The sequence below is a fragment of the Procambarus clarkii genome, chromosome 48 (genome assembly GCF_040958095.1).
Source record: "Procambarus clarkii isolate CNS0578487 chromosome 48, FALCON_Pclarkii_2.0, whole genome shotgun sequence".
In the NCBI taxonomy this organism is placed as follows: Eukaryota; Metazoa; Arthropoda; class Malacostraca; order Decapoda; family Cambaridae; genus Procambarus; species Procambarus clarkii.
Window position 1 is genome coordinate 21,985,069 of NC_091197.1, and position 25,649 is coordinate 22,010,717.

The window sequence follows — 25,649 nt, forward strand, 5'->3', positions numbered from 1 at the left end:
CATTCTATCTCCTTCCTTGCCGGCTTAGGTTTCTGGCTCTGCTTGCTCAGTGTTCTCACCCGAGATATTCCCACGGCTCCGCCTCTTTCTAGGCTCAGTTGGTCCATGGTGGGGCTGGTTTGATTCTGCCTCGAGTCTCTCACCGTCTGTTGGTGGTCAGGTGGCTTTGTTGATGGTGTCCCACCTGCGTGTTTCTTTTTTGTGGTGATGTGAGTGTTTTTGGCGGTCCTTCCTTTTTCTCTGTCCCTTCTTAAGTTTGCTGTGTTTTGTTGGCATGGGCTTATCCTTCTCTTGTGGGGGTTCGAGGCCGTCGTCTTGCCACATACTGTCGCCTTGTCATACAGCATTGGCGGAGCCGCTGCAACTTGCTTTCGGTATTGATGTTACTTCTGCGCTGTTTCGCAAGCCTTCTCATACGTTGTTTCACCTCCGGCCTTCTCTTGCGCCGCTTGAGCCGTCCTGGTTATTGGGCAGGGTGCTCTCTTTTCCCTCTTCTTCTCGGTTTGCTGTGGCCCCTTCGGTTCAGGATTGTTTCTCAGAGGCTCTTTTTCCCATTGGTGTTGGCCTCTGGGGGGTCAGGTCGGGGAGCTTCGTGCTCCTCTGGCGCAGGGGTTTCTGCTCTTTCGATCGTGGCGCTCGGTTTGTGTGTCTACAGCCGTCTCCTTCTTTTCTGACAAAGATTGAGACTGCTGCTTTCCAGAGAGGTCCTTGGGTTGTTGTTGCTTGGTTTGTCAGGCTGGGGGTGCATCATGTTTTGTGTCCGGTTGTGGCCCTCAGCTGTTATTTGCGCGCCATAACTTCTGTGTCCGGAGACGCGCTTTAGGTCGATCCTGTTTCCCTTCTCTGTTGGTGGGTGCAGGTCTCCCAGGTCATCTGCAGGGTTATTACGGCTTGCCAGCCTGCGGTCTATCCCTGTGCGTTCGTCAATTCGTTGCTCTTGCTACCGTCTTTGGCAACATGTCCTGGGCTGACATTCGGGCACAGGGTTTTTGGCGGTCGAACAGGGTCTTGGCTGCATGCTACCTCGTGTACATTCCTAGGCCTAGTCGCGCCTGTGTCGCTTTGGGTCGGCAGTTGCAGTCAGTTGTCTTGATTTCGAGTTGCAGTGTGAGCAGCGACCACTTCCCAGGTAGGTCCCTCTCCTTTTTATCTGTGGGTAGTTAGCTCCGAGGAGCCGAAGGGGCTTCCCCCAGAAAACCAGCATTGAATGTAATGAAACGCCATTTTCTGGGTGAGACGCGGAGGCTTCCTGGCATCCCTCCCTTCCCCGGTCGGCGGTTTTTCGCATGTTTTGATGTCCAGCCTCAGAACTGAAGGGTGGATAGCCAGCACGGGGGTCTGGGGCTCCCCCTTTCCCCTTCCAGGGAGGGGGTAACTGTGCAGACAGCAGCGCAGCGACATGTGACGTCATGCTTGTTTGCTCGTTTCTTTTTGGGGAGTTCCATTCACTTGTTCGGCTTTTGATAGCAAATTTTCACCAGAATATTGCTCCATGTTCTGGCTCGTGGTCCCCGGTAGGCCCACAGAAGTCCATACACATGACTGATGTCAAAGTCTGACATCAAAGTCTGATGGCGTTTCATTACATTCAACTCTGGTTTTTTAACCAAGTGAACTTTTTGCTATCCAACCAGCAGAGATATAATATAAACAACCTCCTTGAGGCACTGGACTGGAAGCATCACATCAAAAGTGCCTTCAAGCTATTCATCCAGGCTTAAAAGACTACATAATTGGCTACCATACTCTGTGACTTGTCAGCTAGAGACAAGAAAGTACACAAGGAGCTGTGCATAGATTGGAACTGGTCAATTAATTGTGCATCTTACAAGCACGCAATCATTATTTATCTCTAATTTTGATTCCTGCACGAGTCAAAATATAGCACAAACTTAATCAATCAACCTCCCCTCAACAAGTCTTGCTTCAGCAACTAAGTGCCAGACCACTACTGAGACATTGAAAGATTGAAAAAATTTGCAAAGGAGGAACCTGAAACCCACAGAGTAGTAGTTAAGCTGGTGGTTAACCCTCAAACCGCGCATATCATATATAAATGATATCAGTGACAAAACCGAAACCGTGCACATCATTTATATATGATTTCGTGTCTAGCGCTATAATTTAAACTCCCCGCCTGGGATAGGGGCAGCTATAGTACAGCCACGACCGATAGTTGCCAGATGCCACCTAGAAAAAAAATCCAGGCCAACATTCTTGGGTGTTACAGCGTCAGTATTGAGCAAGCCACCAAGGCTGGCGCACGCAGCACGAGCTCACAGCACCGCTGTTCAGCTTGTGACCACAGCATCGCCTACAAATACCATAATATATATGATACTGCTATTATTTAGCAGTGATAGTATTACTGAAGCCCCCTGACTGTGATAAAACTGACCAGGATTCTGATAATAGCAGGATTGTGGTGATATTTAGCGCTGTGCTCCATGGAGGGAGGCGTAAGGCTGTGCGAGGGAGGGTTGTGGCGTCGTCTTCTGACTGTGTGTGGCCACCATTTATTGACTGCACTCACCATACCAGCTTAGTGGTTCGATATGGTGAACACAAATGTAGATACTTATATATAACATGTGTATAGAGTGTGATAACAGCGAGAGGAGTAGGTTGGGAGCCGCCATTTTGGTGAGGGAGGAGCATTTTGAGTACAGCTATGGTTCACACATTTTATAATATAAATATACCACAATTCACTGTATGGAATAATATTACTGCAAAAAAACTAAGAAAAAATCAATCAGAGACATTGAAATAATTAGGTAATAATATATTTGTGGCAACTGCCGTCTGACAGCTCAGGCGGAGTAGACCTCATCTGGCGAAGGCTCTGCCAACGCCCCTTTTTTTGCCACACTTCCCTACCCTATTGTGGCTAAAATATGCCACCTACGATTTTTTTGTTATTTTTTCTGTGATCAGGGAACAAAAATGAACACTTCTATAAGACGAAAGAATTTTTTGGATTTTTTTTTTTTTGTTGCGCCTGTGGGTGTGAATTCCATTTGGGCCCCTAGCGGTTTGAGGGTTAATAGTGTTGCCAGGGAGGGAATTCCCCCAAACAAAAGCCAATGCTGAATAAGACCTAAATGCTTAAGTTATCCAGCATATACACCTGTGAAACACTGTTAGCATAAGTCCAATAAATAAGGACACACGTTTCAAGCATAGGTTAGACGTGTGTTTTAAGCATAGATCAGATATGTTGTTTCAAGCATGGGTTGAACATGTGTTGTTTCAAGCATGGGTTGCACGTGTGTTGTTTCAGGGATGGGTTGCATGTGTGTGTTGTTTCAGGGATGGGTTGCATGTGTATTTGTTTCAAGCATAGGTTGTATGTGTGTTGTTTCAAGCATAGGTTGCACGTGTGTTGTTTCAAGCATGGGTTGCACATGTGTTGTTTCAAGCATGGGTTGCACGTGTGTTGTTTCAAGCATGGGTTGCACGTGTGTTGTTTCAAGCATGGGTTGCACATGTGTTGTTTCAAGCATAGGTTGTACGTGTGTTGTTTCAAACATAGGTTGTACATGTGTTGTTTCAAGCATAGGTTGTACGTGTGTTGTTTCAAGCATAGGTTGTACGTGTGTTGTTTCAAGCATAGGTTGTACGTGTGTTGTTTCAAGCATAGGTTGTACGTGTGTTGTTTCAAGCATAGGTTGTACGTGTGTTGTTTCAAGCATAGGTTGCACGTGTGTTGTTTCAAGCATAGACTGGTCATGTGTGTTTCAAGCATAGGCTGGTCATGTGTGTTTCAAGCATAGGCTGGTCATGTGTGTTGTTTCAAGCATAGGCTGGTCATGTGTGTTTCAAGCATAGGCTGGTCATGTGTGTTTGAAGCAAAGGCTGGTCATGTGTGTTTCAAGCATAGGCTGGTCATGTGTGTTTGAAGCAAAGGCTCGTCATGTGTGTTGTTTGAAGCATAGGCTGGTCATGTGTGTTGTTTCAAGCATAGGCTGGTCATGTGTGTTGTTTCAAGCATAGGGTGGACATAGGTGCTGTTTCAAGTGTAGGTTAGACATGCAGTTTAATTAATTTAGGTAGATATTCTTTAAATAGGCCCTGTCTTGTACACCCCATTAGGCTTTGTACAGTTTCCTTTATTCTTATGATATTAATGTATAATATCAGTAGTATTTTTCAATCTGATCCCTTCATGGTCCTCCCCCTATCGGATGGGGGGTAGAGCATGTTGTTGGGGATTTGCACTTGGTCTCAGTGAACAGAGGAAGGTATAGAAGCCTGACATGTTAAACTGGGGTGCCAGTGCAGTAGCTAGGGAGTTATTAAGGTAACTTTTCCTGAAAGGAATAATGTACATTTTGGGATTTTTTAATAATATTCAATAAAGTATTCAAATTTTAATTGAGAAATTAATATATGCATTGCTAACTTCATGTAATGATTTACATTGTGGCACTAAAATATACTTGAAGACTGTACAGTGGATTTATGTAAAACTCAACATAGAAGCAAATAGATTTTTGAAGTAGCTAAGTGATATTTGTTATTACTTTTAATTTTCAGGTGGAACATTCAACTGGGTAACAGAGTCTACTTTTGATACAACAATAGCAGACATGGAATATGAGGCTACTCATGCCCCAACTCTGGGCTCGGCTTCAGGGCTCTTGTTTAGCCGAGGATCCTCTGGTGAGTGCCACTCTCCTCTCTAGGAGGTATGAAAACATTTAATAGTAGTATTATATAGGAGTACGACTTCTGGTACAATTGCAGGCACCCATAGCTTGAGAGAAGAGAATAAAAGGGTATTCAGAGAAGGTCTTGTGGATCCTCCCTTGAACACTTGAGTATTTTCTTCTAATACCACCCCTACTTTTATATTATTTTATACAGTATGATTTCTGGGGGGAGCCCCATCGGCTCCCCGGAGCTATCCAGGCTGAATGGATATGTATAACTTTCTGGCATCAGTCAAAGTGCATGGAGTTCTTGCCTACCGGGGACCATGAGCCAGAACCTGGCCCCCTCAGAGAGGCACGAGGAGCAATGGCCTATAGAAACCCCTTTGTGATTGGAAGCATTCTATGTCTGCCATTGACTGGGACAGGCACCCAGAAAGGTAGGCGCCCCAAAACAAACCCCTATTTTGGTGAAATTATTACTACCAAAAGCCGAACGAGTGGACAAAACTCCCCAAACAAAATTATCAAACTAGCATGACGTCATCACGTCGCCACGCCACTGTCTGCGTAACCCCCCCCCTCCTCCCCGAGATGGGGAAGGGGGAGCCCCAGACCCTCCACGCCGGCGATCCAACAACTGGCAGTTCTTGGCTGATGGTATTACTGGTTGGTCGAGTGCCTCTGGGTCCGGTTTTTGTTTCAGTTCTGTTGCTTGAGGTGTGGACTGTCTCTACCGGTGGGGTGTGAGCCAGGAGTCAGATTCCATGGTACTCGGGCTGCATGTGCCTAGGGCTATCTTCCCTAGGTGCCCTGTAAGTACTGCCCTTTGGGCTTGGGGCCACCTTCCACAAGTCACCTTGGGTTCTGCCTCCGCTGTGTCCTTTACTGCTCGGTACTGGGCCGCCCTTGGAGTCGACTGGGGTTTTGTTGCCCTGGTTTGTCTCTGGGTAGGTGATAGTTTTCATCACTGGTAGGGGCACGGGGGTACTGCACAGCTAGTTTTCACCATTAACAGCGGCCGGCTCTGTTCCGCCTGGGTACGGTTGTCCTCTTGCGGGGTTTTTCTTTTGTTTTTATTTTTGCCTGGTGGGGGGGTCTGCCTTTACTATGGTCCCCCTTTCCTGTTCTAGGTGAATTTCTTTCGAATTCTTCTGTTGGCGGTACTCCCTGCTTGGCCCCCGTGAGTGGACACGTCCCGAGGGTTCAGCTTTAGCAGTTTGTTGGTAGATTTGGGCGCCGGTTACCCTGCCTGGGCTTTCCTTAGCGTGTACCAAAGGCTAAGGGCCCTGGGAAACCCCACGGGGGCTCCGTGGTCCTCTAGGTGTGTCCCCGGAATCCCCCTCGCATCTTGCGAGTTTGACGGTTGATCTGTCCCCTTGTCTCAGGGTGACACTCACCGGTTGTGCCTCCGCCATGCTGCCTGTTGGGTCCTTGTTCTTGTGACCTGGAGTCGTCTGCTGATTGTTGTCGGTACGTGCTCTCCTTCACCCAGGCCACTGGTCTTGATAATCGGGTGCAGGCAGCTGCACCGTTGCTTGCTGGGTGTGTGTTGCTGCAACGCTCTTGGTTTGCGGCCCCGGATGCCCCGAGGCTGCCCCGTTTTTGGTGGTTGGGGTCTGGACTTGGGGGTGGGGGTCACTTCGGCTCTGGCTCCTTCCGCTTCTTGTTCCTCCCCTTCTGTTCTACTCACTTCCTCCCTTGCTTCCTGCTCCGAACCATAGGCGGGTTTTGGGGTTGGGGCGGGGTCTGGTTAGGTTGAGACTCGGGCGGTCTCAGGGGTTTTCCTCTTCCGGGGTGGCGGCGGAGGCATTCGAGTCGGTTCCTCCAGCCGTGCTGTATGGGTCTGACCAGTGGGATCCCTGCATTAGTGTTTGCACGGCAGCCCCGGCTTTTCCTTGTTAAGCTGGGGCTTTGGGGGTGCATCTCAGCCCTGGGTCATGCCGTAGAGGTTCCCGGGGTTAAGGAGGGGTTGCCTGAGGGGCCTCTGCCCCGTTTGCCCCTCTTGGGTCCTTGTACCTTTGGTGTGGGACTGGCAGTTCCTCAGTGGGGTTGTTCCTTCCCTCTGTGTTCCTGTTGTTTTCGGGTATACCCCTCCCTTGGTTCGGTTCCGTGTTCCTTCGGGTTCATCAGTCCCGTCGTTCCTGGGGGTGTGTTTCACCCCTTGTTCCTTACCCTTTTCGCTCTCTTATGTCGCGATGCTGTTCACAAAAAAACAAAACAAAAGAAAAACAAAAAAAAGTGTTCAGGTAAGGCCGACACCACCCACCCACCCTACCCCCTCCTACACCTTGTGGCTGAACGGCCGCAAGTTAACCAGCTTCGATTTTTTATCAGACTTCCATGGACATTTTGGCTGGATATTGAGATAACTTTATCCGGTCACAATTTTGGCCGTATAAGGGCATTTGCCGGATACTCGAATCCTGGATAATCGAGTGTCTACAGTACTGCTTTTGGGGCTTGGGGTTACCTTCCACAAGTTCCTTGCATTCTGCCCCTGCTAGGCCGTTTACAGCTTGGTTTTCGGCCACCCCTTGTGTGCTAGCGTGTTCTATTTCCCTTGTTTGCCTTGGGGTAGGGGACAGTTTTCACTGGTAGGGGCACAGGGTTATCTTGAGATCTTCTTGGGGCTTTAGTGTCCCCGCGGCCCGGTCCTCGACCAGGCCTCCATTCCCCAGGAAGCAGCCCATGGCAGCTGACTAACACCCAGGTACCTATTTTACTGCTAGGTAACAAGGGCATAGGGTGAAAGAAACTCTGCCCATCGTTTCTCGCCGGCGCCCGGGATTGAACCCGGGACCACAGGATCACAAGCCCAGCGTGCTGTCCACTCGGCCGACCGGCTCCCGGTACTGCACAGGGTACTGCGGAACTTGTTTTCACCAATCATAGTGGCCGGCTCTGTTCTGCCTGGGTACGCTGTCCTCTTGCGGGGTTTTCTTTTTTTTCTGGGGGGGAGCCCCTACGGCTCTCCGGAGCTTACCAGGCTGATATGCTAATGTCAGACTTTGGCATCAGTCATGTGTATGGAGTTCTTATGGGCCTACCGGGGACCACGAGCCAGAACCTGGCCCCCTCAGAGAGGCAAAGGGGAGCAATGGCCTATAGAAACCCCCGTGTGGTTGGAAGCATTCTATGTCTGCCATTGACCGGGTTAGGCACCCAGAAAGGTAGGCGTCCCAAAACAAATCCCTATTCTCATGAAAATTGCAACCAAAAACCGAACGAGTGGCTAGAACTCCCCAAACAAAAATGAGCAAACTAGTATGACGTCACCCATCATCGCACCGCTGTCTGCGCAGCTCCCACCTCCACAGGAGGGGGAAGGGGTAGCCCCAGACCTACCACGCCGGCGATCCACACCCCAGTTCTTCGGCTGATGCTAATGGCACAGGTTGTGTGCTCCGGCTCCAGTGGTTGTTTCAGCACTGTACCTAGAGTGTCTGTGTTCTAGGTGGTGCGTGAGCCGGGAGTGAGTCTCCAGTACTCGGGCTACATTCGCCTAGGGTTTCCTTCCCCAGGTGCCCTTGTAAGTACTGCCCTTTGGGCTTGGGGTTACCTTCCACAAGTTCCTTGGGTCCTGCTTCTGATAGGCCGTTTGCTGCTCGGTTTTCAGCCACCCTTTGTGTGATAGGGGGTTCTGTCTCCCTTGTTCGCCTTAGGGTAAGGGGCAGTTTGCACTGGTGGGGCGCAGGGTGCTGCGCAGCTTGTTTTCACCAATCATAGCGGCCGGCTCTGTTCTGCCTGGGTACGCTGTACTCTTGCGGAGTTTTCTTTTTGTTTGTCTACCTGGTGGGGGGGGCTCTGCCTTTGGTTCTTTCCCCTTTTGTGCCGAGTTCTCTTCCTTCTTCCGGTGGTTTCCCCTGCTATGTCCCCGTGAGTGTACACGTCCCGGGGGTTCAGCTCTTAGAATGTTGTTCGGTAACCATGGGCGCCAGTTAGCAGTACCCTGCCTGGGATTACCTGAGCACGAGTCCTCATATAGTAAACGCTCGGGACCCTGGGAAACCCCTAAGGGGAGCGTGGGCCTGATAGATGTGGCCCCCGGAGTCCCCCCCCCTCGCTTTGTGCGAGTTTGAGGGTTGCTCTATCCCCTTATCTCAAAGTGACTCTCAAGGTTTTGCCTCCGTCTGCAGCCTGTGGGGTCGGTGGCACTTTCGGCCCGGGGTCCTGCAAGTTTTGTTGCTTGTTTTGACTTGGTTACCCAGTCTTATGCTGACTATGTGGGTGCAGGCTGCACAGGCATTGCATATTAGGTTTCAGTGGCAACGCGCTAGTTGTTTGCTCCTCGGAAGCCCCGAGGCTTCCCCGTTTTCATTGGTGGTCTTGTCGCGTCCCCTCCCCCCCCTTCATCTCTACATCCGGGTCTTTACCGTCTGTGGGTTCTGGGTCGGGGCGGGGCTTCCATGGTTTTGAGACTGTTGGTCTCGGGGATTTCCCTTTCCGTGGTAGCAACGGGGGTATTCGAGCTTGTTTCCTACAGACTTGTTGTAAGAGTCTGCCAGTGGACTCCCTTCCTTAGTGCTTTTCACGGCTGCCCCAGTTTTTTGTTGAGGCTTGGGCTTTGGGGGGACTGCTCAGCCCCGGTGCCTGCCGGGTGGGTTCCTGGGGCTGGGGTGGGGCTGACGTGGGGGGCCTCAGGCCCCGTTGGTCCCCGCCATGATTTTTCTACCCCTCTGGGCAGGGCTTGTGGTTTTGTGGAGTGGGGTTTTTCCTTCCCCCCTCTCCACACGAGTATTTGGGCATCGGCCACTCCCCGGGCTTGGTTCCGTGTCCATTATGCCCGTTACTTCCGTCCTGTCGGTGAGTATTTTTTTACGTTCTTCGCCCCTTTTTCCCAGGACCGGACTTCTCCGTCATGTCCCCCCTCTTCTTGGGGTTCTGCATGACTTTTGGTCTCGGGTGCGACTGGGTTTTTCTGTGCCTTCGTCCTTTGTAATTACCTAAGTGTAGTTACAGGATGAGAGCTATGCTCGTGGTGTCCCGTCTTCCCAGCACTCTTTGTCATATAACGCTTTGAAACTACTGACGGTCTTGGCCTCCACCACCTTCTCCCCTAACTTGTTCCAACCATCAACAACTCTGTTTGCGAAAGTGAATTTTCTTATATTTCTTCGGCATCTGTGTTTAGCTAGTTTATATCTATGACCTCTTGTTCTTAACGTTCCAGGTCTCAGGAAATCTTCCCTATCGATTTTATCAATTCCTGTTACTATTTTGTATGTAGTGATCATATCGCCTCTTTTTCTTCTGTCTTCTAGTTTTGGCATATTTAATGCCTCTAACCTCTCCTCGTAGCTCTTGCCCTTCAGTTCTGGGAGCCACTTAGTAGCATGTCTTTGCACCTTTTCCAGTTTGTTGATGTGCTTCTTAAGATATGGGCACCACACAACTGCTGCATTATTCTAGCTTTGGCCTAACAAAAGTCGTGAACAATTTCTTTAGTATATCGCCATCCTTTGTGTTTGCTTCTATGTGTTCTCGAAGGTTTGGGACAGTTTTGCTCCTTCCCGTTTTACTGGTACGTCTGTCGTCGTTCGGTGGGGCTTCCCTCTGGTCCTTTCTAGGGCTTGTGGGTCCTATTCTGGGCAGCTTCTGGGTTTTTGGCCTTCTCGTTCAATTGTTCATATCTCTTCTCCCCGCGCTGTGTCTCAGCACTGCTCGTTTTCCTTCCATTCTGGTTCGGGATGCCGGATTGGGCAACTTGTAGCCGGATTGTGCTGCTTGTAGCTGGATTGGGCTACTTGTAGCCGGATTGGGCTACTTGTAGCCGGATTGGGCTACTTGTAGCCGGATTGGGCTACTTGTAGCCGGATTGGGCTACTTGTAGCTGGTTGGGCTCTTTGTCGCCATGTTGGGTTACTGGTGGCCCACTTGGATTCTGTTTTGGTTCGTTGTTTTCCTTACATGGGCCAGCTAAGTTGGCTTCTGTTTCCATGAGTTGGCCTGTTTCTTCAATGGATTGCTTGCGATACGACCCGTTGAGCTACTTTTCTGCTTTGTTATTGGACGGAATAGGATGGACCTGTGTAGCCCAACCTGTTGGGCTACTTTTCTTTCGTGTCCTGCGCATGCATCGTGGGAGTTTGTTTTGGTTCAGGGCAGTGTGCACACGTGCTGGTGTTCTGCGACCATTTTCTCAGTCGGGGGCTTCGCCTCTCGCTCTTATCATTCTCCAGTCCGTGCCCCGTTGCTCTTGGGGGTGTTCTGGAATGCCGCTGTAATTACCTAAGTGTAGTTACAGGATGAGAGCTACGCTCATGGTGTCCCGTCTTCCCAGCACTCTTTGTCATATAATGCTTTGAAACTACTGACGGTCTTGGCCTCCACCACCTTCTCCCCTAACTTGTTCCAACCGTCTACCACTCTGCGAAAGTGAATTTTCTTATATTTCTTCGGCATCTGTGTTTAGCTAGTTTATATCTATGACCTCTTGTTCTTAAAGTTCCAGGTCTCAGGAAATCTTCCCTATCGATTTTATCAATTCCTGTTACTATTTTGTATGTAGTGATCATATCGCCTCTTTTTCTTCTGTCTTCTAGTTTTGGCATATTTAATGCCTCTAACCTCTCCTCGTAGCTCTTGCCCTTCAGTTCTGGGAGCCACTTAGTAGCATGTCTTTGCACCTTTTCCAGTTTGTTGATGTGCTTCTTAACACTTTCGCGCACACTGCTTTCTGAAAAAAACTTACCATATGTGCTTTCGGCGTTTCGCGCCTACGGGGTAAGACCGAAAAAGTGTACACTCTTTTGACTGTCCTGACAATAATTGAAGGCGCACATATTTAAATTTGGTATCACTGTGTTCGCAATAAAATTGTCTATAAGAACATACCTATAAAATGCCGCCAAAGCATATGGACTATCAACACCAAATAAAAAACTAATCAGATCACTCACCGAGAGCGCCAAACAGCAACAAAATGTTTCCACTCTCTTAATGGTTGCGAAGCCTACAGTTGTCCTACATCGCTAATTGTGGTATCATTGGAATCACAATAAAATTCTCTACACGGACATATGCATATAAATATAGATTCAATGTCGTAGCCCACCCAAAACAGTGTGGGAAGTGGCCGAAGTGTTACCCGCGGCGGCATATCGGCGAAACTCGCTTTGAAAAGTGTATATTCAATTCACTGTTCTGACATTATTTTTCGATGTATGTATTTCATTTTTGTTCCAATGTGTTTGCAATAGAATGTTCTATAAGAACATAAGTATTAAAGGTCACATAAGGATGCGTTCGACCGGCAACATATATATAAACTACAGGCATACCTCAGAATAAGAGTTTAATCCGTTCCTGGAGACGCCTCGCCTTCCGAAAACTCGCATTCCGAAGTTAATTTCCCCATAAGAAATAAAGGGAAATGAATTAATCCGTTCCTGACTACCCCAAAAACCCCACATCAAACTAAATTTTTATACCTAATTTACCTAATTCATCTAAATAAACCTACAAAACTGTGTTCCAGTTATTACTTACCTTGCTGTCGAGTGCTGTAGGCGTATGGAAGATGGTGAGGAGGGGGGAGGAGGAGAGGAGTTACTGTTTGGAAGGGGAGTCCCCTTCCATAATCACATCACATAACCCCATGCCTTGTAACACTATGGATACCACTTCTCTTTCTAAATTTTTCAAACCAGCCCCTGCTTGCCTTAAACTCTTTCTTATCTGCATCACTCGTTGCAGGGGTATTCTTTAGAAGGTCTTCGTGCAACACCCTGGCTTTCTCACAAATAATGGCCTCCGAAACACTATCACCCCTCAACTCCTTGTCGTGTATCCAAATTAATAACAACTTTTCCACTTCTTCAAGTATTTGTGGTCTTTGTGCAGTTAATGTTCTTACTCCTTTTGCCACTTTAGCACCCATAATCTTATTTTTCTTCTTAAGTATAGTGCATATTGCATATTAATAAACATCACTGGTTCAAGAACTGAACCCTGTGGTACTCCACTTGTGACATTTCTCCAGTCCGATACATTGCCTCTGATCACAGCCCTCATTTTTCTATTGGTCAGAAAATTTTTCATCCATGTTAGAAGCGTAACTGTCACTCCTCCAATATTTTCCAGTTTCCAGAACAACCTCTTATGTGGAACTCTGTCGAAAGCCTTTTTTAGGTCCAGATAGATGCAGTCAACCCAACCATCTCTTTCCTGTAATATCTCTGTTGCGCGATCATAGAAACTGAGTAAATTCGATACACAGGATCTTCCAGATCGAAAACCATACTGACTGTCTGATATATCATTTCTCTCCAGGTGTTCTACCCATTTAGTTTTAATTATTTTTTCCAATATTTTGACTATTACACTTGTCAATGATACCGGTCTATAATTAAGGGGGTCTTCCCTGCTTCCACTTTTGTAGATTGGAACTATGTTAGCCTTTTTCCACACATCAGCTACAACTCCTGTATACAGGGATGCCTGAAAAATCAGTTGAAGAGGAATGCTGAGCTCAGGTGCACATTCTCTCAGAACCCATGGTGAAACTCCATCTGGACCAACTGCTTTGTTCTTATTTAGCTCCTTGAGCATTTTTTCCACTTCGTCTCTGGACACCTCTATGTGCTCTATGTTGTTCTCTGGAATTCTTATTGTATCTGGTTCCCTGAAGATTTCATTTTGTACAAACACACTTTGGAACTTTTCGTTTAATGTTTCACACATTTCCTTTTCATTTTCCGTGAATCTATTTCCCATTTTCAACCTCTGAATATTATCCTTTACCTGCAATTTGTTGTTTATGAATTTATAGAATAGACCTGGTTCTGTTTTACATTTGTCTGCAATCCCTTTTTCAAAATTTCTTTTTGCCTCTCTCCTCACTGCCGTGTAGTTGTTTCTCGCATCTTTGTATCGCTGGTATGTTTGGGGGTTCGGCCTCTTCCTGTATTGATTCCATTTTTGTGTCTTTTGGTCTCTGGCCCTCTCGCATTTTCTGTTGAACCAATCCTGTTTCCTAGTTCTGCTTCTCTGTTTTGGTATAAATTTTTTTGTGCCTTTATCATATATTTCACAAAACCTGACATACATCTCATTCACTTCGTTGCCTAGCAACAAGTCTGTACAATTATACTCACTAAAAAAATTTCTACGGTTGCCATAATGTCCTCTCCTAAAGTCAGGTTTTTCAATTGCATCGACCGTCATATTTTCTTCCAGATTATAACGCATTGCATACTTTATTCCCAAAAAGACATGGTCACTTTTACCCAAGGGAGGAAGGTACTGAATGTCAAATATTTCTTCCTCCTTCCTGGTAAATATCAAATCTAACATGGAGGGAACGTCCCCTTCCCTCATCCTCGTAGCTTGTTTAACATGTTGATACAAGAATGTTTCCAGGATGAGGTTTACAAATTTACAGGTCCAGAAATCTTCTGTTTTAGCTTCACATACTTCCCAGTCTATGGATTTCAAGTTGAAGTCGCCGACTATCAACAGTAAACTATCGTTATCCGCTCTCGCTATGATCTCCCTCATTATTGTAATAAGACCTTCTCGTTTACTACCTAGCTCCTCCTTTGACCATGTGCTGCTTAGCGGTGGACTATATGCATTTATGATCATTAGTTTATCATCCTCATGGCAGATTTCTAGTGCTATTATGTCAACTTCTTGTGGATTGGCAGTCACTATTTCGTTCACCTTTAGGTGTTCTTTCACCAGCACAGCAACGCCACCGCCTTTGCCTAATTTTTCTGTCCCATCTCCAAATTGAGTAGCCCCTTGGGAATATGACCTCATTTAAAATAGCATCTTCAAGTTTTGTCTCCGTGAGTGCAACAATGTCTGGTGTCTGCAGCTGTATTATAACACTTAACTCCAGTATCTTTGATCTTACTCCATCTATGTTGGTGTATGCAATCTTGAGGAACGTGTTCCCCCTCTTCTTATTTTTCACTCCCCCTTTCTCTAATGATTTTGTAGGTTTGCCTTTATGTACCACTTTACTGGCCTGCCTACTCCTATCACTTTGTAGAAAAAAGAATTGATTTCTTCTTCATTCCTGCTCTCATTTAAACGTTTTGCCTCGGCGAGGTTAAGTTTCAGCTTCTCTCTATCTTCATTTGAAAGATCTCGTCTTGACGACCACACTTTCCCATCCTCATCACTTTGTAATTTTCTAGCATTCCTTAGTACTTCTTCCATCTGTTTGGCACCGTTTAGGGTGATCCTCAAAGGTTGATCTTTCCCTTTACATATCTTCCTATTCTCCTGTAGTCGCACACATTCTCTATGGTTGTAAGACCTTCCACGAGGCCAACAATTTTATCTACTACTTTTGCTTCTTCTACAGCTCTTTCTGACCTAGATGTTATCTCCTTTTCTTTGCAGCCAAAAATGATCAGGGACTTACTCCGATCAACTGTGTTTTGCACCAACTTCGGGTTAGATGCCAATTCTTTCCTCACTTCTAGCCTAATGTTTGTTGTATCTTGGTTGCTGCAGTGTTTGACTTCCTTTATTGCTTCTTCTATTTTTTCCTTCTCCTTGGCCTCTTGTGCATAAGTGAGTTGCATATCTTTCTTGCACTGTTCTATTCCCTGTGTAACTTCCTCCATCTGTGCTGACAAAAGCTGTTTCTCCTGTTGAAATTTCTTACCTAACCTATTGTAGTCATTTATGTTTAAATTTACTTTAACTTCTTCCAAAGCTATTTTTAAGAGTCTATTTTCTTCTTCCATGGCTTTGCAATTTGTTTCCAATTGAATCTTATCCTTGTGCAAGTCTTTCACTGAACCCTCAAGACATACAACTTTGCTATTTAAATGGTCATTACTTTCTTTCAATTTACTAATTATTTCTACATGAGAGGTCACTATAGTATCTAATTTTACCACCTTGTTGTATAGACTGGTTATCTCAATTCTTTCTTCACTGAATCCAGCAAAATCAAGCTCTGTTTTGTATTTCCTCTTGCAGGCAGCCATCTTGAATGTTGTTCTCTGCACTGGAAACACTAGGGGTAACTTTTTCTCATCCACTATTTCACTTCCCTTGGCACATTCCTGTTATCTCACCTATTTTTCAAAAGCACTATACCTTTATGTTCACTGGGACACCACTCACTATCATCATCCTGTACTACAATACTTAGGATTATTGAAATATGCTGGAGCTCCTCTTGTCTGCCTCTTGGGAAAGAACTTGGGATAGAACTCACTGTGGGGAGGTCACGGGGTTTTCCCTGCGTTTTTGGGTGGGGGAACCTCCTTCGCCGCTCCCCTCCTCTTCTTCGGCATGAGCGGCTCTGGCCTGCCTTCCGCAGGCGGTGCTCCTGGTTTTCTCGTCTACTGGCGCACGATTCCCTGGCCGCCTCAGGTGGCTCCGTTCTCATAGGCTTGTGTCATGGCCCTTCAGCGCCTATGTTCTGCAGGTGAGTTGGTGCGGTCTGGCGTCTCCTTCGTCCTAACGCTGTTTTTGTTTTTGGGAGTAGGAATGGGTGTACATACGTACTTGATAACATAGAACTTAAAAACCGAGGTGCCTGCTGCAGGGCTATTGGCCTATACGTGGCAGCTCTTGTTCTCACCACCCGATTCCTTCCTTGGGTCACAGGTGACTGCAGGAGGCCTCTTGGCCCATACGAGGCGGATCCTGCCTTTACTCATCCTGCCCCTCTCCTATGCTTGTCCAACCATGCTTGAGTTCGGTGCCATGCCTCCACCTTGTTCCACGGTGCAACGGTGGAGGTGCCTGTTCGGTGATACATTTTCCTGTGTTGAGGGTGTTATGTGCTCGTCTCATTGTGCTTGTGGGGTTGGGCTCTAGCTCTTTGGTTCCGCCTCTCACCTGTCATTCGACTGACGTGCAGATTCTGTGCCTCCTGGGCTCTCTCGTCTCTACACTTGGAGCTGTGTATGGAGTCAGCACAGATATGGGCTGTCTAATGTGTTCCATTGGTAGCCTGTTACACCGCACACGTTTCTTCTAACGTCCCTGTGTCTCGGTTGGGTACTTGGTTTCCACCTGTGTCCCCTTGTTGTGTGCCATTCGTGTTCCAGTTTATCTTTCTCTACCCTGTCACTTCCTCTGGGAGTGTGGTGACGTTTTGCTGCGGTTTTGATACTGTGGCTGCGTGTGGGGGTATGGTTGTGGTATTTTGTTCGGCCCTTCCATGCTCGTTCTGGCGCCTTCCTTGTTTGGGTTTTTTGTTCCCTTGATTTTTCTGGGGCCCTCCTTCCTTGCCGGTCTTGCTGTGCCGGGCCTGGTTATTTCCATGTTCCTTGGATTCTCTGTCCTAACCTCGTTGTCCTCGCCTAGTTGTGCTGGCTGAGGATGAGCTTGGGCTCTTCATCTCGGCCTTTGCCTATCATTCGCTTTCTGTTCAAGTTCCAGAGCCTACTGGACTCTTCTCTGCACTGGATGCTGGGTGTGGGGTTGGCCTCTGCCACTTCCCTTCCTCATGCATTCCTCTCGCCTTCCTGCTTCACTCTTGTCCCTGGCCACTGATGCTGGGGCGTTTCTGCTAGTCTTTTTATCATTTCCTCCTTCACACTGTAGTGTGTTTTGTATGTGCTTTTTGGCCTTCTTGTTGCCAGGTTTGCTTTCCTGTTTTACTGGCTTGCCCTGCCTGTTTGTTTTTTCAGTGTCTTGCGATGTCCCTTCTCTGGTGTCTCACATCGGACTCGTGGTTTCCGATCCTCTGGCGAGCTTGCTCGCGTTGGGGAGTTTTCTGTTCGGCATATGTTCCATCTCCTTCTTGCCGGCTTGGGCTTCCGGCTCTGCTTCCTTGGTGGTCGCACCCGAGATCTTCCTGCGGCTCCGCCTCTTCCTACGCTCGGATGACCCTTGGCAGGGCTGATTACCTTCTGTCTTGGGTATCTCGCATCTGTTGCTGGTCAGGTGGCTTCGTTGTTGGTGTCCCACCTGTGTTCTTGGCGGCAGTATGGGGTGTTTTGGCGGTCCTTCCTATTCCTTCTGTCCTTTCTTCGGTGGCTGCGTTTGTTGGTGTTGGCTTGACTTTTCTGCTGGGGGTTGGGGGCTGTCGACTTGCCGCTTACTGTCGCCTCGTTTTATGCGGCACTTTTTCGGCTTGCTTTCGGACTTTCATCTGCGCCGTTCGTAAGCTGTCTCGTGCTTATTTCACCTCTGGCCTGTTCTTGCGCCGCTTGAGCCGTCCTGGTCATTGGACAGTGCTCTTTTCTTTCTTCTCGTTTTCTTGTGGCCCCTTCAGTTCCGGTTTGTTTTTCGATGGCTCTTTTCTGGTTGACACTGGCCTCTAGGGGTCGGGTAGGTGAGCTTCATGCTCTCCTCCTGCACAGGGGTTTTCTGCTCCTTCGGTCGGGGTGCTCAGTTTGGTCGTCTGCTGCCTTCTCCTTATTTTCTGGCGGAGAATGAGACTGCTGCTTTCCGGAGGGGTCCTTGGGTTGTTGATGCTTGGTTGGTTGGGCCGGGGGTGCATTTTGTTTTTGCCCGATTAAGGCTCTCCAGCCTGCGGTCTATCTCCGTGCCCGTGACATCCACAAGTTCGCAGCTCTTGCCACCGTCTTTGGTACTGTATCCTGGGAGGACGTTCGGACGCGGGGTATTTGGCGGTCGACCAGGGTCCTTGGCTGTTCGTTACCTTGTACACGTTCCTGGGCCCAGACGGGCCTGTGTTGCTTTGGGTCGGCGGATGTGTCCTGTTGTCTCGACTTCGGGTTGAGTGGTGTGCGGCGACCGCCTCCTGGGTCAGTCCCTATTCTTTTCCTCTGTGGATAGTTAGCTCCGGGGAGCTGTAGGGGCTCCCCCCAGAAAACCAGCGTTGAATGTAATGAGACATCATTTTCTGGGTGAGTCCTGGAGGCTCCCCGGATTCTCTCTCTCCCTCCGGTCGGCATTTTTTTGCGTGTTTTGACATCCAGCCTCAGAACTGGGGTGTGGATTGCAGGCGTGGTAGGTCTGGGGCTACCCCCTTCCCCCTCCCGGGGAGAGGGGAGCTGCGCAGACAGCGGCGCAATGATGGGTGACGTCATACTAGTTTGCTCGTTTTTGTTTGGGGAGTTCTATCCACTCGTTCGGTTTTTGGTTGCAATTTTCACCAGAATAGGGGTTTGTTTTGGGACGCCTACCTTTCTAGGTGCCTAACCTGGGCGATGGCAGACATAGAGTGCTTCCAACCACACGGGGGTTTCTATAGGCCGTTGCTCCCCATGTCTCTCTGAGGGGGGCCAGGTTCTGGCTCGTGGTCCGCAGTAGGCCCACAGAACTCCGTACACATGACTGATGCCAAAGTCTGACATTAGCATATGAGCCTAGTAAGCTCTGGGAAGCCTCCGAGTCTCACCCAGAAAATGGCATTTCATTACATTCAACTGTTTTTTTTTGGTTTTACTTTGCCTAAATTCAATACTGCCAAATTCTGTTTTCTAATTGTCCTTTACATCAATATTTGTATGAAAATGTTTTTAGTTTATTTAATATAATTAAATATTCTTCCATGTTACAGGTAAGAATGACTTGCGGCGTTACAAGAAACCAGGAATTGGAAATACCCCATTGCGGCCTCCAGATGAGACAGATCATGCAGGTTTGATTTACTTGTTTAACCCTTAAACTGTTGCAATCATCTTTAGGCAATTGGCCAATATTCCCCAAATGTCTGGAGATGATATAATATTTGGAGATAATATAATATGGAGATGATATCCCATTTTTTTTTTTTTTTATAAAAGCCCCACCTCAATCTAGGGCGGACGTTATTTGACACTAGAGACCTCTGTCGATGATTTGCCATATATGGAAAAAATCCTGAGTCCTTTTGCAAAAATGAAAAATGTGCAAGCAATGTCTGGTGCATCACAATCCAGTATTGCATCACTATTGGTGCATCCAGTATCATTCACTGCATGGCAGTGAAAACACTACATAAAATAGTTAAAACCACATGGGTTGAACACTTGGAAAGAAATGATAAGAGATGGTATGATTTTCGAACAAGAGGATCCTGTATAACAAATCTACGTAGTTTCTAGGATAATGCCGCAACGATTTTATAGGAAAGAGATAGTTGGGCTGATTGCAATTTGTCTGGACCTAAAAAGAGGCTTTTGACAGAGATATTTACTTTATATTACACATCCTTAGCAGATATTATCTTCTTTTGAGACTTCAATCTACCCAGTTTAAGATGGAGAATGGCAACAATAATAATATAGCAGGAAACCAAGCTGGAAATAATCAACTGAAAGTCAAATAACTATTGAGATTGTGACAAATTCTCGCTCAATCAACAGATTACTGAACCAGCTCGGAACGAAAACAAACAATAATCAGAGACATTACAATCTCAGATACTACATACTCAGAGCATAAGCTCATTGAAGTGCAAACTAACATTAATAATGGTAGTAGGTTCAAGAGAACCAATAAGCGAGAAGGGGTATTCAATCAATTCAATTTCAACAATTTCAATTTTGATGGTGGACAACGTTTGCTTCTTTCTTTGTTTTCTTTTGGGGGGATTCTGTTTCTCTGGTCTTGGGTTTGCAATTTCCTACCATGTGGGGTTTGTTTTGGTATACCTACCTTTCTGGGTGCCTAATCCTGGTCGATGGCAGGCATGGAATTCTCCCAAATACATGGGGGTTTCCTTAGGCCATTGCTCCCTGCACCTCACTAAAGGGGCCAGGTTCTGGCTCATGGTTCCTGATAGGCAGAACTCCATTGACTGAATCCCCAGACTAATATAGCATATATCAGTCTGATAGCTACAGGGAACCAAAGGGGCTCTCACAGAAAACACTTGAAATGTACACAAAACCCCTTACTTTAAATACTTGGCTAACACACAACAGAAACATACATATGAAACTTACTTTAATACAAAAATAAGGGTAACACTGAAAGTATTTTCATATACCACTACAACCTGCACACGAAGTGACTGGAGGCAAGCATTGCGTTGAGGGAGTAATGTTGATTCCCTGAGCACCTGAGAGACACTGACAAATTGACCAAGATCACAGGTATTTACCGGTGTATCCCAGAGCTGGTCGTGGGAGCCGGTCTGTGGGAACCGACCTGAGAGATTTATATTTATTTAATTTATATGAATTTATATAGAATTTATATTTACATTAATTTATATATTTCGATAGCAATTTGTATGATGTTAAGTGGACTGTATTTCTGCAATAATCTCACAAATTGATCCTCTACACATTAGGGGGGGGTTTATATTGAATTTATATATATGCAGCCAATCAAACTACAGTATTAAACTACATATATTAGTATACATTGAAGAGGTTCCTTATCTTATTATACAGCAGGCTTGGTTCACCAGATATAACTAGGATGTAGACACCAAATTTCCTCGTGTGAGGTGTGACGGAGTTCCCCCCCTTATAATTCTCCCACGCCTGCAGTAAGAGTCATGTCTGCTTTTACCAAGCGTTCTCTACGTTGCAGGCTACAATTTGATATATGGGAGAGAGTGAAGTGTTCTCGGAGAGCCGAGAAATTTGTGAAATAGTGATATTTTGGCCTGTGGTTTAGGCCCTTTAGGGAGCCAAGATGGCGCTGGCTTCCCTGATCTCCCGCCAAAACCGTGTGACGTCAGTGGCACCGGATTGGTCACCGACAGCAGTGTGGCACCGGGAGCCAATGAAAACCTCCCGTGGCGAAAGTGACGTCACGAAGGAAGGGGGTCCGGCCAGCGCGCCGGGCTGGCGCCAGCAGTCAGACACGACACGTCATAGAGGTCGGACGTGCGACGAGTGGTCCTGTCAGTCGGACAGTTATTCCAACTCCCGTGGATTTACGCGTCACCGGAAGTCCGCCAGTACTCTGAGAAGTCTTCCCTAGTTCATGTGTTGAACCAGAAGAGGGAATTGACGGTTATTTGAGCAACAAGTGCTCCAGTCAGGTACTGTGCCAGTAGCAGTGAAGCCGTGCAGTGACGTATGTTGACGTCTGTGGCAATTCACTAGTTCGTGACAGCGTAGTGGCTGACAGAGCCACTGGGTAGCTGAGGAAGAGAGGACTATTTGGGGAAACCGAACGACTGTAGCTGAGACGTAGGCGACAACCGTTGCTGGGAGAAGACGACGGCCAGGAGACCGACTCCAACCTTCAAGAAGTCAAGGAGGAGGACGGACCTGCAGTGAGGAGGCACGGAGACGACGCGCTAAACGGTGGGACGACGAGAGGCTCTGGTAGGACACGACGACGTGTAGTGTGGGGGCGTTCCCGACACGAGGACCAGGAGCTACATCTCGACTCTCATCGGAGGATAGGGTGAAGTAGGTGGTTCTAGTTCCCTCCCCATTCCCCTTTAGTTAGCTATATTATTTGGCTATATTATCTAGCCTGAAGATTTTATATGTCGTGAGCAAGTCTCACCTATGTCACGGTAAAGCACCAGTGTGCTAGACAGTACTATCAAGAGTACTTGTAATATTCATGTTGATTATTGGTGTGTACAGGCACCAGGAACCAGTGATAAATTTACTGTGGTGTGTATATCTTTCTATAGATTTTTTGATATGAACATATAGTGGTAAATTATATATAATATTATGCCAGTATTCGGAGGTTAGGCTATGTGCCCAGAAACTATTTATTTTCCATGTATTGATGATTGATTTATATACCATATATATGTCTATGTTCATTCAGTGAATAATCATTTGTGAGTACAGTGAATTATTGCGTTATCGCCCACGAGAGAAAGTACTGAAAACTCCCGTGTTAATATTTCATAATATATTGTTGGATAAATAACAGTGTAAGACCATTACAGTGAATCATTGTAGAATTGATTGTAGAAAAGACTGTTTGAGCCTGAGTACAGTGTAACTAAGTAATTCGGTTTATTTGTGCCAATATAGAGTGTGCGAGTTTCTAGTAATATTGGAGAATTTAAAGAAACCGCGCGCGTGAATCTAGCAAACAAGCAAATTTCGCGCGGAGAGTCCATTGCGATCAGCTGTTCTTGACACTTGATGAGGAGGGGGAGGTGTTGCCACCTAATGATCGCGGACTATTCGTGGGAACTTCCGGCCGCGTCAGGATTTGCTGATTTATTTGTTGTTGTTTGGCTTTGTGACATCTTTCATACATTTTAAGTAAAATACAAAACTCTCTTTGTGTTTTTATCATCCCCTCCATTGATCTTGTGGCTATACTATACCTGTAAGCATAGAGTGATAACAATAAGTACCTGCCTGATTCCTGATCTTTGAGTGTGACCTTGCCAAGGCTACCACTGAATACACCAGTCCACTGAGGGTGTTACTGGCCACCTAATAAAAAACACCAGTTGGCGACCTTGTGTTTAACCGTAGAGCCCTATTGTTGGGGAGGGCACACGACAGTCGACGTGAACGAGTCGTGTTCTCACTCTTTCTTAATAAGAGGCCGTTAAGATTGACTGGGAGACTCTCCTGGCGTGCAGTGGCGCCGTGAGGATCGAGGGAAGACCCGCAGGGCTACGGTGAGTTACCTTGAGCATAACTATTGCTTACCCCAGAGTAAGGGTAGAGAATAATAGAGAGGGTGAAACCCCCAACATTGGCGACCTTGCCAGGATATAGATCGAAGTAAAGGTTGCAGTGGTACTTGGCAGTGGTGTTAGAGATCAGGTGAAGGTTATCACTCGTAGCACAAGTTGGAGGATGATAAAGTAGCGAGGTTTATTGACTCTAGAGACGAACAGGTGCTGGAAGAGTGCACCAAGGCATAGTTACAGGCTATAGCGGATCATTTTGGAATAAAGCTGAAATCTGCCCGAGTTGGTGAAAGAAGACTAGAGATAATGGCTCAGCTCAAGGCTCGAGACGAAGCTTTGGGGGAGGAACGGCCCCAAACACCTGCCAGTGAGGGTGAACACTTGAGTATTGGTGGAAGCAGCAGGGGATCCAGCGGCAGCAGGCACAGCATTAAGCTGGAAATAATGAAGCTGCAGCTAGAAGCGCAGCTGAGGAGAGAAGAGGCACAGCAGCGCAAAGAAGAGCGAGAAGCAGAGGCACAGCAGCGCAAAGAAGAGCGAGAAGCAGAAGCGCAGCAGCGCAAGGAAGAGCGAGAAGCAGAAGCGCAGCTGAGGAGAGAAGAAGCCCAACTGCGCCGGGAAGAGCAAGAGCGAGAAGCACAGATGAAGCGTGAGGAGCGAGAAGCCCAACTGCGCCGGGAAGAGCAAGAGCGAGAAGCACAGATGCAGCGTGAGGAACGAGAAGCACAACTACGCAGGGAAGAACACGAGCGAGAAGCTAGGATGAGACAACAGGAAATAGATGCCAACAAGGAGGTGGAGCTGAAGCGAGCTGAACTGGGACTAGGTGCCCCTGCCCCGCCGCAAACGGAAGACCGACGAGTGAGGGAACGAGACCTGCCGGTCTTTGTGCCTAGTGAAGCCGAAAGTTTCTTCGATCACTTTGAGAGAGTTGCTGCTATGAAGAGGTGGCCGAGGGCGGAGTGGGCGGAGTTGGTCCAAGGGAGGCTCACAGGTGAAGCTCGTGAAGCCTTCACTATGCTCGACTTCCAAGAATGCACTAACTACGATGCGGTAAAACGAGCTGTGCTCCGTTCCTTTAAACTCACGCCAGAGTGTTACCGGAAGAGGTTTAGAGAATGTACCCGGTTGCCAGGAAAATCGTATGCGGAGACGGCGAGGGACATGGAAAGAAAGTTCCTTAAGTGGATGGACTCTGAAGAAGCGGGGTCGGCCGAAGAAATCAAGGAACTAATGGTCATGGAAAAGTTTATGTCCGTGCTCTCTCCTGAGATCAGGATGAGGATAAAGGAGGCGGACATAAAGAACCTGAGGGCCGCAGCCGACCGGGCCGACATGTTAGAAGAAGCCCTACGCCCACGCCGAGAGGGACAGAACCGACCACCCGCATACGTCGGAAACGATAGGAGTTATAGAAGGACGGATGGATGGAGGACAGGAGCGAGTTCTCCCAAATCCCACCTCTCAAGTTGGAACACCCGAGGATCAAAAGGTGCTGTAGAACCGATAGAGGAGAGCCAAGCTGAAAGCTCGGGAGTTGTTACCGCAACGAAGGAAACAACAAGCGGTGCGGGAAAGACACAGGGTGCGACGGCCTCTGGAGGCAGTGCTAAGGCGAGCGGTGGCGGATGGTCTCCGCCGAGGGGCCGCTGCTACAACTGCGGAATACCCGGACACGTCGCGCGGGAATGCAGACGCCCAAAGCAGCGGGGACACGTTGCTTTAGTGATGTTCGAGGACCAGAGGGCCGAGGGAGAGCGGGATGAACCCGTGCTAAATGGGGAGAAGAAAGTTCACCCATTCATGTGTCAAGGAACCGTAAGGATGGGGGTCGCAGACCCCATCCCAGTGAAGATGCTAAGAGACACCGGGGCTGACTTTACCCTGGTAAGTGAAACCCTGTTCCCCGAGGGTTACGAAAGTACCAGTGTGGGGGTGGCACGGGTGGCCACTGTGGGAGGCCCAGTGAGGATGCCCCTACACCAGGTCACTTTAAATTCCGAATATGGCTGCCAGACCCTAGTGGTGGGAGTCTGTACATCAATGCCCAAGATGGAGGCGCAGGTCATCTTGGGGAATGACGCGTGTGGAGGATATGTCCTCCCGCATCTCGTGAAAGGCGAAGAGTGCCCAGAACAACACGAGGAGACAGGCGAAGATTTGAACGCCTGTGGGGACGAGAAGGGAATCGCACCGGTGGCGATACCAGTTTGTACTGTGACACCGAGACAACGCGAAGAACCAGGAGGTTGTGGATCTGATGGGGCTGAGGAGTCGACTGACAGCCTGGGAACAGATCACCTCTGCGTAGGACCCAGAGAACGAGTGGAGGGCGAGAGTAGCCCGAATGGTGAGTTGCAGGTGACACTCACCAGTTCTCCAGGGGTAAGCCGCACTCGTCTCGGAGAGTTACAGCAGGAGTTCCCCGAATTGGTTAGTAAGGCCGAAGGAGGACGTGTGGGCCCTGAAAAGGCTTACTTTCCATTTATCTATATTATATATGCCACGCTATTCATGAAGAAGGAACGATGGACACC

The 25,649-nt window shown here is 47.7% G+C and overlaps 1 protein-coding gene across 1 annotated transcript in view; it reads left to right on the forward strand.

Annotated features, from left to right (window-relative positions):
* The window catches only part of LOC123764810 (DNA-dependent protein kinase catalytic subunit), a 746,996-nt gene that overhangs the window by 661,527 nt on the left and 59,820 nt on the right, over window positions 1-25,649 (forward strand). Inside the window, exons 43-44 of the mRNA XM_069302649.1 lie at window positions 4,540-4,665; window positions 19,108-19,188. Of these exons, the coding sequence (XP_069158750.1) occupies window positions 4,540-4,665; window positions 19,108-19,188 (207 nt within the window). The remainder of the gene's footprint in view (window positions 1-4,539; window positions 4,666-19,107; window positions 19,189-25,649) is intronic.